General features: G+C 48.6%; 1 protein-coding gene across 3 annotated transcripts in view; it reads right to left on the reverse strand.

Annotated features, from left to right (window-relative positions):
• The window catches only part of TANC2 (tetratricopeptide repeat, ankyrin repeat and coiled-coil containing 2), a gene marked incomplete at both ends in the record, with an annotated part of 120,677 nt that overhangs the window by 54,604 nt on the left and 51,989 nt on the right, over window positions 1-14,084 (reverse strand). For all 3 annotated transcript variants that reach the window (XM_079547130.1, XM_079547129.1, XM_079547128.1), the window contains 2 exons: window positions 2,137-2,262; window positions 9,215-9,478. In XM_079547130.1, the coding sequence (XP_079403256.1) occupies window positions 2,137-2,262; window positions 9,215-9,478 (390 nt within the window). The remainder of the gene's footprint in view (window positions 1-2,136; window positions 2,263-9,214; window positions 9,479-14,084) is intronic.

Raw genomic sequence — 14,084 nt, forward strand, 5'->3', positions numbered from 1 at the left:
TTCAAGTGTCATCTTAAGCGCCTCCATTCATCACCATGAAACCTGTGCCTATTTTTCATACACTGCATGTCTGAAGACACTGGACTGTGCTGTAATAGACCCAAAAGGCTGCAGCATGGAATAAGCATCAGAGGGAAAAGCTAAAAGTTACAGAAAAGAGTTTAAGGGAAACAACTGCCATACGGTCTGTACTGGCCAACAGTCCTGGTCCATTGCAGCACCGAGTCTGGGCAACCCCACTTGATGGGCTGATGGTTGGACTGGATGATCTTGGTGATCTTTTCCAATGATTCTATGAGCCTCCATGCCCATGAGCCTCCCCAACCCAATGAGGTTCTCCCACTGCACCAGCGCTGCCATTCTGGGAGGAAAAGAAGTCCTGATGGCAGCAGCTGGGTGCTGTAACACTGCACCATTTGGGTGCCACCAGGATATAACCCAAGCACCACCTTGTACTTTGGATTGGAAGGAGCCCAGGGCAGTATGGGCACTACTGGATAGCATCAACCCCCAGCAGGGGTTGGAACTGGGGGATCTTCAAGGTCTCTTTCAACCCAACCACTCTGTGGTTCTATTCCAGGTTACAGAAATCCATAAAGGCTCCAAATGGCTCCGGCTCAAAATAGCAACACCAAAAAGAGCCTGAACCATCCTATTAAAAACCTGCCACGGTACAGACATTGTAATGCTCTTAGCCTTGGGGATTACATTGCAAAGTTGCTCTTCTGGTTCAAATAACTGACTTAGCAGCACAAAAAAATAGCCAAGATGCCAAGATCCCCATTTAATTTCTCTGCACTGGGATTCATAAAGGCTGGGACCCAAATAAGTGGGCTGTGATGCATCTGCTGCACCCACAGCCCACTGGGTCCAAACCCCAACATGATGCCAAGAATGGAGGCAGTGAAGCTGAACTCAAGTTTAGCATTTCCAGTTGGAACAAAGAGCTGGAGATTGCAGCAGTGCAGATGAATGCAACCTCACAGAAATATCTGGGCTCCTCCATATTTTGGGGGAAAAAAGCCAATCCCAAATAACGTATATTCATTGACATGAAAATATTTCCAAATACTGCTGGCTTGATTTTTTCACACCATCTTCTCTCCCCTCCTCTTTTTAAAAATAGCATCTTCTCTTCAACCGCAATCAGAAACAAGTTCCAAAAACCCAAACACTGCTGCTATTCCCATGCAACATGAACAAAAAGGGAAAACACACAAAGGAAGAGAAGAAAGAGAACACGCCGCGCTACGTTTCTCAAAAGCGCGTCTGGAAAACAACTCGATTCTGTTCCTACAATAAACTTCCATGTTTTGGATGCAATCACTGCAAATTACGAAGGCTTGGCAAGCTGCTCTCCTCGAACATATGGAAATTCTGTCTGTCAAAGCTTGCTTTCTGCTGCTCATCCATTTCTGTAACAGCCTCACCAGCCAAGATGATTTCATGACAGACTGCGATCCAGCACAACACAAACGCTCTTTGCCCCACAAGTGGGGGCTCGTGCTTTGTGCAGATCCCAGAGCTGCTTTCTCAGAGCAGCAATGGAAATTTTTACCTCCTCACCCTCAGCAGCAGAAGCCAAAGAAGCCCCTGTGTGTCGCCCTCTGAGCCCCTTGTGCTGTTTGCTCACTTGGTGATGGGAAGGAAGCACAAACTGGGGGATGTGCTGCGGTTGCAGGGCCACCACTGCTCCCACAGCTACTGGAAGCTCAAACCAAGAGTAACGGGATGGAAGGCCCATGGACACAGCGTTGCAGCAGTGCCAAACCTATCTGGAATCAAACAGAAGGTGGAACTGCCAGCCCTGGTGCTTGTTCTCATTGCTGATGACCTTGTGTGGGGCTTGCCAGGAAGAAGCAGATGAGCCTCCCCCCTCAAAAGGCCTTCGAGCACTGAGAGGGACACCTGAAGGCCACCACCGTGAGCAGCCCCTGCTGCAGGGAGTGACCCCAAAGGGACCGAGGGGAGAACTCCCAACCCTCTGAGTGAACCCAGCGCTCAGAAACAGGGGGACGTTGAGGAGCAAGCGGGGAGAGGAGCTCGGGGACCAACTGCAGGAGCATCCACACAGACCAGGAGTGCATCCCCCACCCAGCACAGCGACGCACAGACGCACGTGGCTCCTCATCCTACCTCGCAGGTCCTGCTGTGCGCGGGCTCCAGCCACGCTCTGCCGGGGCATGCGGAGGGAGGTGCGCAGGGGGGTGTGCCTCTGCTCATCCAGGTATGCCAGGTCCTCCAGGTGGGCCGAGCTGGTGGCTGCCAGAGAGAGGAGAGCCCATCTTAGCTCCTGTTTCCTTTTGTCAACAAAGCATGCAGGTATATATATATCAATACCATGAATCAACGCAGCTGGGATGAGGCAAGGCTGATTTCCCATAGCTTGGAATGAAGAAGTGTTTTGGTAATGGTTTCTCGTGCCCTGGTGGTGTTTGCTCTGGGTTGCTCCCTTGTCAACGTTCACAAACAAAGACAAATGGAGACACTTATATCTGATATCCCCCAATACAGAACTCACTCAACCTGCACGCACAAGGGCTTTGATGGTCAGCATCTCCTGCTGTGTTACAGACAACTCAATAATGCACTGCATGTCTGGATATCAGGAAAAACTGACCCGAAAGAGTGGTGATACATTGGAGAAGGGTGCCCAGGAAGGTGGTGGGGTCACTGTCCCTGGAGGTGTAGGGATGTGGCACTGAGGGATGTGGTCGGTGGGCATGGTGGGGGTGGGTTGGGGTTGGGTTTGGTGATATGAGAGGGATTTTCCAGCCCTCATGATGGTGTGATTTTATGCTGAACTCCACAATCCTTCAACTCTGTAAGAGCTACTTAGTTTGGATTTGGTCCCCTCCAACTCAACCATTCTGTGGTTCCTCTCTGTTACACTCAGGATCCCAAAGACATTGGGAACTGTGGGGAGGCACAGGGACTGCTGTGTGGCAAAAAACCTAAACCTTTGAGAGACCAGTAAAAATACACAACTAAAAGCAAAAAATGTCATCTGAACTAAAGAACATAACTTTACTGTTCCAAAGTCATTTCCTCACAGGAGAATCTAGTGCTCTGCACAGAGCTGGATGGAGGCATTCAAAGCCAGGCTGGATGTGGCTCTGGGCAGCCTGGTCTGCTGGTTGGCGACCCTGCACATAGCAGGGGGTTGAAACCAGATGAGCATTGTGGTCCTTTTCAACCCAGGCCATTCTATCATTCTATGAATAGGAGTAATTTATTGCTCTCTGCCCATCTCTCACATATGTGCTCACCCATGCATCTTCCTGACAGCCCCATCCAGAACTCCCAGTGACCACACAATGGTGCAGTGCTGCAATGCCTGCCCAGCACCCAGCTGCTCTGCACCATGCCCACCTCCCTCTGTTCATACATCCATTGCACTGCTGGGACTAAGCACCGTTTCTATTCCATTCTTGACTATTTGCTCACGTGCCATGACAAGATTGTTACATCAAATCAAAATAATTAATCGCGTGACTTCTTCAAAAACTGCTGGCGAAGCCAACTCCAATTCCTTGCTGTGAAATGAGTAAATATTTGGGCAGAGCTCTGCTCACACAGTGCTGGGTCCTTCCTCTGGTCCCACAGCATGGGATTCACAAAGCAGAGAATTTTGGAATGAGGAGGAGCATTCCTTCCACCTGGCACCTAATGGACCTGCACAGATCTTTCCAAGATCTTGTTGCAGCCAAAAATTAAGTGAGACTGAGAGAATCCCAGGATGATAATTTCCAAGAGAGATGTCCTGCACTCAGCCCCCTCTGGGCTCAATCAATTCTCTAGACCATCATCAGGGATAACCAGAGACATTCAACACCCTGGTAACTCCACTTCTTTATCCATCACCATTCAACATATCAACACTGACAGAAGCTCCTTTTTGCCACTTCATATAACAACTTAAACCCAACAATCATTTTCCCTCCAGTTATCCATCAGTATAAAAAAAAAACCAACTTGCATTCTCTTGGAAAATTCCCTTTACTCCCTGAGCAGAGCATCAATGCTATAATACGATCACTACCCATTTTTTTTTACTTGCAATCTCCACCCTCATGGGCACACCATGAAAATCCTACCTCTAACCACGCTGTGTGACCACGAGACGGGGACTGTGCTGCTCACACAGCACAGAGCCTGCTGGTAACCGTACAGGATGCTGAATGCCCATCTGTTCTTGGCACCAATAGATGCCATGCATGATGTGGAGCATTCAAACCACACTGGACTCACAGCACTGTCAGTCTCACCTCTGTGCTGGGGAAGATCACAGAGCAGATCCTCCTGGGAGTGATGCTAAGGCACAAGGAAGGCAAAGAGCTGATATGGGAGAGCCAGCATGGCTTCACCAAGGGCAAATCCTGCTTAACCAACCTAGTGGCTTTCTCCAATGGTGTCACTGCATTGATGGACACGGGAAGAGCCACTGATGTCAACTATCTGGACTTCAGTAAGACTTTTGACATGGTATGCCACAGCATCCTTCTCTCCCAGTCGGAAGGATGTGGATTTGATGGGTGGACTGTTCAATGGATGAAGAACTGGCAGCAGGATCAAGTCAGAGAGTGGTGGACAACGGCTCCATGTCTGGATGGAGATCTGTGATGATGAGTGATGCCCCCAGGGGCCGCAGTGCTGGGCCCAATACTTTTTCATCTCTTCATCAGTGACTTTGACAGTGGGGTTGAGTGCACCCTCAGCAGTTTGCTGATGACCCCAAGTTGTGGGGTAAGGTGACACATCAGAGGGACAGAATGCCACCCAGAGGGACCTAGACAGGCTGAGCAGTGGGCCCAGCTGAACCTCACGAGGTTCAACAAATCCAAGTGCAAGGTCTTGCACCTGCATCAAGGCAAACCCCGTTACCAGTGGAAGAACTGAGTGCAGCCCTGCTGAAAAAGACCTTTTTTCAGGGTCTGGATCAGGCCCTGGGCAACAAAACAATGATTGAGCTGTGGAGTCTCTGTGCACTGTGGGGAGTTGGGAGAGATGGCCTTCAGAGGTCCCTTCCAACTCTAAGGATTCTAACATTCCAACTTCTGTGATGGGGAGATGCTCCCAGCAGAACAGAGCTGCCCTTCTGCTCCCACCACCAGCGCTGCTGCGTCCAGTGCTCTGTCACAGAGCATCCCTGCAGCATCCCCACTGATCAGCTGAGATTTATCTTTCCCATTTAGAACAGAGGAATAATTAAAGAGGCCTCCAGCCAGAGAAACAGAAGTCATTTTTTCCTGATAATGCACTGCGGTACTTCAAACATAATGCAAGATGAATTGATCTTATAAAATATACTGTTAAACTCACAAAAGCTTCCCCTCAATGGTGAGGTTTATTCTGCGCAGCAAGACACTGCAACTGCAGATAGAACACACAGGAGGAACAAATTCCTCCTCAAAGATGATACCTGTGTGCTGCTGCTGCAATCCTTCCAGGGTCCCAATGAACTCTGAATATGGAAAAGGAGTCCCTGGCACGAAGCTGTGATGCAGCAGCCAAACACATGGGCTCGGTTTGCTCAGGGCAGAATGCACCGCTGCAAGGTGAGATCCCCATGCATCCCAGCTCAGCATATTAATAAATACAATTTAGATTTAATGACATCATGCTGGGCTGGATGTGTGCTCTAAGTGAGCAAAGAGGAGTCGAGCACAATTAAGTAATGTTACATTTTGGGTCTTATCTGAATTCCTTCTGTGCCTGGTTGGCATCGATTCTCTTTCCCCTGGGCAAAGCAGAAGGTGTTCACACACAGCTCCTGTGCTGCTCCTTCCTGGGGCCATCCCTGCATTTGTGTTCATCCAAAGGCCTGAATGCACAGCCTCAGTGCCAAGTGCCTCCTGCTGATTGCTGTGAGACACACTGGAAGAATGCAAGATGAATGACTGCGTGTGTTTGCCTGGGATGCGGTAGGAAGAAAGCAAACACTGTTGCAGCTTTCAGTTTCCGTGAACAATAAAAGAGTAAAACAGCAAAGCCAATGCATTCATGGCTCTGAGCCGTACAACTGAGCTTTAAAGAACTGCTGGAAGACCTGGGATTACTTTTATAGGTGTTTTTCTTGGATCCAACCTCTGGCTGCTTGCAGCTCTGGTTTCCCACAGTAGAATAGAGCACGCTCCATCTCTGCAGAGAGGTACAGCACAAAAGCAAAGAGCACTTTGTAGAACAGATGATGTGATGACACAAGGAATTACCACCACCTCTGCTGCCATTTGCTGTGATCAGAAGGAATTGCCCGACCAGCTTTGTATCCACTTCTTTGCTCCTTTCTATTCCCTTCTTTTATTTTCTCTCTTTGCCTTTGAGGTTGGGGTTTCAATTAGAACTGTTGATGACTCAATTATGCTCTGTGAATGCCACACAGCTCGAAAAACTGGTGACAGCAGCATCAGAGTGAAGGAAGCTCTTTGTACCACGAAGCCTACACTCCAGAGAGGTGATGCTATCACCCAAAAAGTGCTCTCTGTGTCACCAGTGTGGGGAGGGAATTCCCTTATCCTCTTGGTTTCCAAAGGCAGCACACAGCCAGTGCACTGCAGCTGCTTCTGTGCAGCTTAGAGGATGGAATTTGGAATTTCCTGGGCTGTGCTGTGGCAGGTAGGTAAATAAAGGTAAATAGAATGCATCCTGGGAAGAATTTCCTTTATAAAAGTGAGGGTGAAGAAAATGGCAGAAATAGTATAAACCAGAAACAGCAGAGGGAACAAAACCAGCCTTGGAATTTTGGAGAGAAGAGCAAAAAGAGGCTGGAGGAATTTCAGCTCCAGCAATCCATGGGAGAAGAGTGCAGGAGACAAATGCTAACTCCATGAAGAGCTCTTCCCTAAGGAAATCAAAAACACCTTTCTATACCTTACAAAAACAGCCAGCACTGAGCCCTCTTGGCTGCAGAGCTGCCCTGGGCTTCTCCCACCCCCAGACCCATAAGAGAGAAGAGCTGCACAGTTCCCACATTAAGCCATGAACCCAAGTGATCTCCCAAGTGCTCCACCACAGTGCACAGCCCATGCTGGCATTCCAAAGCGCTCCAGTGGTCTTTCAAGAGAAATGTTCCCAACAAACTGCTTTTAATCGCTTCAGAAGATGTTTTATGCAAGGCTGGATCGATACGCGTTGGGAGAACAGCTGCAGTCTGTGGGCTGGAGGTGACCAAAGGGATGCACTGCATGGCATGGATTGTGAGTCTGGTGTAAAAACAGCCTGGTGCCACTCTGGAGGCTATGCAAGGACAACTTTAATAGAAAATTTAAAAAAATAATACATTACAAAGCCACGAGGTGGAAGTGCTGCCATGCACTGCATCCCTACAACAGATCATGTGTAAACACATTGCCTGTGCACATATTCAGCAGCATTACAAAACAGAACCAAGAACAGTGTGTGTTAGCAAAGGTGTGGTTGGCTTCACACAAGGAACACTGCTAAAAGACAGCATGGCCACGTGCCCTGCTCCATGCTCACCAACCTGTGCCTCGAGATGAACACCTGCAGGGTTAATTTCCAGCCCAATTAGCACACTGATCTGGTTTACCAGCTGGCTGCAAAGTGTGCAATGCTGGTGCGAGGAGGTGGCTTGCAGGCAGCACTGCCTTTGGGCAGCAGCATGCTTTGTAGATAGGCTGCAGTCAACCATGCAGCTCTGAGCTGGGCTCCCTCTCCCATCACTCATGTAACAGCTAGAAAATGTAACACTGCAGCGCTTGAACTTGTGGGAAAAAACATCTGACATCAAATGACCAACAGGTTAATCTGAACCTTCTTTTCCATCGTTATTCCCACTCCACTTTATCCTGGAATACGTGTGTTAGTTGAACATTCCAGAGCACAAGAACACAGAAGGAAGAGGTGCTCCCCAACTCTGCTGGATGGCTGCACTTCCACCTCAACCCCTCCCACAGGCAACCCAACCAACCCAATGTGTGCAGTGAGCAGCCCAGCACTCCTCTGATGGTGCTGGTGAGGGCTCACCCACAAGAAATGAACCCCAATCCAATGTGATGAGGCTTTGCAGCCTGAGTTTCAGTTCTTTTTGTTCCCATCACTTGTTTCCATGCTGAAATCCCATGCTTTCAGTCTCTCAGATGTGAGTGCGTGACAGATGTTGTACCACCACACTCTGTATTTTAGCACTGATGACAAACTCATTCCTATATTGCTTTTGGGCCTCTGACTCTGGAGTGGGATTAAAGAGGCAATGTAATCCAGTTATGCAATGCAGCCTGGGTGGAGAAGCACTGCTGCTTTGATAGACATTATCCCAGAACAGATTCTGGTCTGCACACAGACTAAGGCTCAACCTTCTATGTGTCTATGGAGACAGACACCTCAACATCATCACAGGGCCATCACAGGATCCCCCAAGTCAGAAGAGACCCATAAGGATCACCCATGTGCAATCCCAGAGAAGTTACCCAGCAAGCAAAAAACACACAGCAGCATGCAAGAAAGAATAATTCCAAACAAGAAGCTTTTCAGTACAGCTTTAGCATTTCTAATCCTCCCTCTTGCTGCTGTACTGGTACCAATTTGAAATCTGACCTCAGCAGTGTTCAGACACCACTAAGCTATTGCTACATCATTTAAGAACCTTTCCAACAGTGCATCTGAAATTAAATGAAGAGAGTTCTGAACAAAAGAAGTCTGGTTGTTGGCCGAGCTCAGGTGCTGCTCCAGGGGAAGCAGTGCATGCACATGTGTGTGCTAATGCAGCCAGGGTGAAGTCCCATTGAGAGAGGTGGGATCCACAGCAATTATTCTGCAGATAGCTTATCCTAATTGGCTTCACTGTGAGACTCTGAGGATCAGCAGGGAAGTTTGGGCACTTGGCTTTTTCCCTTTGGAAGACAAGAAGTGGAAGATGTGGAATCGACCTCACGTTTGAAATACTGCATATTCGTATTGCCAGGCAGGAAGGAAATACATTCTGCTTTTTTACAACTCCTTGCCAATAATCGTACAGCTATACAGCTTTGTAAAAATGACATCACAGATGGCCAACATAGCTATTAAACAACAACAGAAACAGTTCTCCCCACCAGAGTTCTCCATTTAGAAGTACTGTGGCACGTGAGAAGACAGTTTTTGTCCCACTAAACGATGATGACTGCAGAAAGGAGCACAGGACAAGGGCTGTGACATGAAAAGGCTGCACCCTGAACTACAATCCAACCTGAAGGCAAAGCCATCACGCTCTTACCTGCGACTGAGTTGGGCCGTGGCATGAGGTACAGCGGGATGGACTGCACTGACTGGGACAGGACGGTCTCCAGGTTCCTCTCCGGGATCTTGTTCAGGCTGTAGGTTGAGGCTGTCATGTTCTCATCCACACGGTACAGGCACGAGTCCATGCTGGACTTCTGGGACTGCCAGGGCTTCAGGTTGCCTCCCGAGCCCATCTCCTTGCTGCTTTCCCCTCCATACTTTGTGCGCTCCACGTTCTCGGAGTAGCTCGTCAAAGTGGCTTGAAGGAAAGAATCACAAAGAAAATGAGCACGGGAGGAAGAGGTGCTCGCACACTCACACTGCTGTGCACGGCGCCGCGCAGCCGAAAAACCACGCTCGTCATGTATTCCACATAAATGAGAGATGAAATTGCACTTAATGACACTGCTTCTGCAAGAACGTTCAGGCTCACACCGATAGAAGCCGTTTGTAATTACAGAGAGCATTAAAAACGATGTGCAACGCTGCGTTAAGAGCACACAACCCCAGAAACAATTAAGGATGATCCATTAGAGGCGCTGCTCCTACCTCTCAATTTGCATCACAGCCACAACCTTCCCAGACGTTGCTCTCAGAAATGCATCACCTGACAAAATATGGTTTATAAAGACTGTCTGACAACGAGGCGCCACACAGACGGAACCCCCACCTGCCTCACACCAACAACTGCTCCTCTGGGTGAGTTCAGCTCAGAACCTGACCCCAGTGCTTGGATTTGTGCTGGTTTTGGGATGCTTTCTGTGCAATATCCATCTGTTTCCCCTTGCACTGCCCGGTTCCCAAGAGCAGGGCTGCTGATATATTAACACATAACTCACCACTCAACTCAACAATCAACTTCATCCCAACTCTTCCTAAGCCCTGGGTGTGCGCATAGATGGACCTGGAGATATTTATCTCCTAAATCCCCTGAAATGCATCACTTTCACGTAGTCCATGGTAAATACCAAGCCAAGGCCAAACTCTCTGCTAATTTCTGTCCCTGGGCACAGTGGTGTGGCTCTGTGGCCTCGTGCTGGTAGTGCACATCCCACCACTGTCCCCCTTGGAGCACAGGACGCTGCGCTCCCTCATTACCACCCACCCCCACGCTGAGCTTTACACTGAGACATCAACCACTTCCATGTAAAGCCACCAACTCATCAGGCACAAATACAACGACGTAAAAGCAATGTCCACTCCACATCCATCCCAACAGAGTTGGTGCAGCCTTCAACCTTCGCCTTTCCTATCTTTTTCTCTCTGGGCACTGTGCTTGCCATCCATGCTGTCAGCTCAATGATTGTGTACCCCACAGGTGTCCCAAAATTCAGCTCTCTGTAACATATTCTGAGGCCTGAAACCAACACATGCAGCTGATGAGAACCACATCTGCTTGTTGGCACTGAGACACCCACTTCTGTCAGGTAAACACGCTGACACTTCAATGGGAGAAGCTAAGATGAAACCAAGAAAGGTGCTTATAGGTTTCTTTGGCTGCCAGCACTGATAAATACGTTTTCTAGGGTAAAACTTCCACTGGAACAGAGCTGCAGTGCTGAGCACAATACATCCCACCCACAGAACATTCCTCTCAGAAACCTCAGCCTATTTCTCATTAATCATTTCTCATTAACCTTAGCAGAGAAACGCCAGCAGCTAAGATCTTCAATACACCAAACTGAGGGTAAAAACCAAAATAACTATGGGTCAAAGTAAGCTTTTTCGAGCACAGATGGCAGGCTCTATGCCCAACCTACTATCACTTTCTTACCTTTTCTCTCGACCAAAATATGACTCCTAAGAGTTATAACTTAAAGAGTTTTGCTTCCTTATCTCTGCATTGTGCTGTGTTCCACCATAACTCTGAGAAATGAAACACAGGTTCCAAACTTCTGCTGATGCTCACACAGCTCTGCTGCAGGATCATTACAGTGCACATTTGGGGCCAATCCTCTGAGATTTCATGGCTCTGTGATTCATGACTGTGACACGAGCAGCGATGGGCTGTAAAAAGAATCCCAACAGCCCACAACCCTGAGCTGCACTGAATTGTGCCAAAGGGGCTGAAGCAGCACCCATGAGAACCCCATACTTTGCACCCTGGAGGTGCAAATCAAAGCACAAAGTGGCTGTCACACTGATGGAGACAAAAGAGGAAACCTTTCCTCAATGCAAAGGTTGTAAAGGAAACCAACAGCTCTTGGTTGCTGCAAAATCTCTTATGGGTCCCACCTTTAAAGAGAAGGATACAAAACCAGATGGCATGCTCTAGATTTGGGAAAGATAAACTGATGACCTCGGACACATCAGAGCAGGAATGTTCACCTGGGGCAATCTGCTGAGAACAGATCTCTCTGGGCTGAGCCTTTCCCAGGCTATAGCCCTGCACTGGGTTATGGGACGTGCTGCAGCATGGCTGCAAGGGCTGCAGGACTGTGCACACAGAACAGCACTTTGTGCTCTTCCCATTGCTGAATCCATCCGGAAAGCACAACCTGGGTACCAAAAAAGGCAGAATGCTGCAGTTCTGGGCTGCTCCAGTGGAGCTGGTGGGCTGCAGCCATGTGTAGGCTGCGGCTGGGGAGCACAGGAAGGATGAAGGCAGGGGGCACAGCAATGGGGCAGCTCTGGAGTCATGTGCTGAAAGCATGGGACCTGGCAGGCTGTGCTTCCCAACAGCACTGCACTAATGCCATGTGCAGACAAACACAGATGCACATAGACAGAGATCTTCAGTGTGTCAGCTGGTGGCCAATCCACACCGTATTTAATACCAGCACAGACAGAATTTGGGGCATCTAAAACATCTGAGAGCTGTGCAGCCCTTTAAGGAGCACAAAGGCCCTGTGATGGCAGGACTGAGGAATTCATCTCTGTGCAGACCCTGCCACAAGGCTCCAGCCCCAGTGGCAGCAGCTGGGCGCTGTGAAGCCCAGTGTGAGGATGGCAGGAGGGGAGGCATCCCTACAGGGTTGGTCTCTTCTCTTTTGGTTGGCTTCTTCTCCCAACTACCTCACGATACAACGGGATGATGGCCTCATGTTTCACCAGGGCAGAGTCAGGTTGGATGTTAGCAACCAAAATAGTGGTGATGCATTGGCATGGGCTGCCAAGGGAGGTGTGGGAGTCCCCATCCCTGCAGGTATTCCAGAATGTGGGGATGTGGCACTTGGGGACACAGTGATGGGCATGGTGGGATGGGGTGAGGTTGGACTTGGGGATGTGAGAGGTCTTTTTCAAGACTGCATATCCAAGCAGGAGCTCATCCATGACAGCATCCTCGATGCCACTGCAGTCAGTGCTGCACTTTGCTAAGAAATATCATGTATTTACAGGAAATAAGCATTACTTCTCCTGTAGCTGCAAGCCAGTCTGCACCTTGGAGCACGAATGCTGCATTTGTCTCCAGTCACAGCACAAAGGGATTTCTGCCACCCCATACAATTCTCCTCGAGGCAAAAATCATGCCTGGAAAACATCACCTTTCTGCTCACTGTGCAGATGGAACAGCAGGAAAAAGCAGTTTTCTATGGTTACCATTTAATGACATGCAGCAGCTACAATATTAATTGTAGATAGAAATTAAGGATAAACCTCAAGGAGGAAATACAGATTTTGTTGCATTAAAAACTTAACTGCAGCAGAGCAGTGAGCTTCAAACACTGCACAGAAGAAACTCGTGCAAACACTGCAGGTTCATCTCGTTTCACTCCCCATGCCTGCACAGAGAGCTGCACAACCACTTCCAGCCCTTGGATCTGCATCAGATTTATTTCACGTGGCAGGAATCTGCAGTTTAAGACCCCAACTGAAATCCGTGGATTAAGAACTTTATGTCACAGAACCACAGAACTGCAGGGGTTGGAAGAGACCTCCAGAGATCATTGTGTCCAATCCCCATAAAATAGGACATGCAGGTCAATGTCAGATGGGTCTGGAACATCCACAGAAGGAGACTCCACCACCTCCCTGGGCAATATACTACAAGCACAGATACAACTTGCCATGTCATGCTGGAGATGTCCAAGCTGAAAGGAAGGAATGGACACAGACTGGACCCCTTCAGCCCTGCTTAAAGCTGAAGGTCAAACCCCAGCCTGCTCCTCATCTGCTTCACCTCTCTTACAACAGTGGTCTGACACAGAGGGGAAAAACAAGCACTGCTTTAAGTCACATCGCCAATCCTATTAAAAACAACGGAGATTAAGCAGGTAAACTCACTTCTGTTTCAAGCCTGAAGCTACCATCAATCACAGGGAGCACACGAAGCTCTCGGAACGTAATGAAAAATACCTTGGCCATAGCATCATGCTGACCCCGTATTCTTTCAGTTCTAAATCTGAATTCCCTGGCAAGCAGGATGAGAAACAGCAGGAATGCCTGCAAGGCAGACGGGGCTCAATAGCTCTGTGCTGTGCAGGGCAGAAATGCAGCAGAGCAGCAGCACTGCACACAGCCCCATGCAAACAGCACAGAGCAGCACAGCTCCAGCTCCTCTACTGCAGGTTCTTGCTTGGGGAAACACGGTGATGAGTGTTTTTAAGCACAGCAAACATCAAAGAGATCTGTTATAAGGGCTCCAAATCCAATCTACAGGCAACAGTTCTGATCTTCCAAAGCACAATACATGTTAAACAAGGGAACGTGTCCCAAAATACAATTATTTGAAGACATCCCTGTTACAGAACCACACAAGTTGGACTGGGTGATCTAGAGCTCTATTCCAACCTTGGTGATGGTTCTGTCATTCTAAGGACAGCTGGAGAAGAACCTCTGTGACAGGAATGCACAGTGACAGACGAGGGGCTCTTTCAGGATCCTAATGGCCTCGAAACTGGCTTTAAAGTTATAAGATTTAAAAA

The sequence above is a fragment of the Tetrao urogallus genome (genome assembly GCF_951394365.1).
Source record: "Tetrao urogallus genome assembly, chromosome: 26".
NCBI lineage: Eukaryota > Metazoa > Chordata > Aves > Galliformes > Phasianidae > Tetrao > Tetrao urogallus.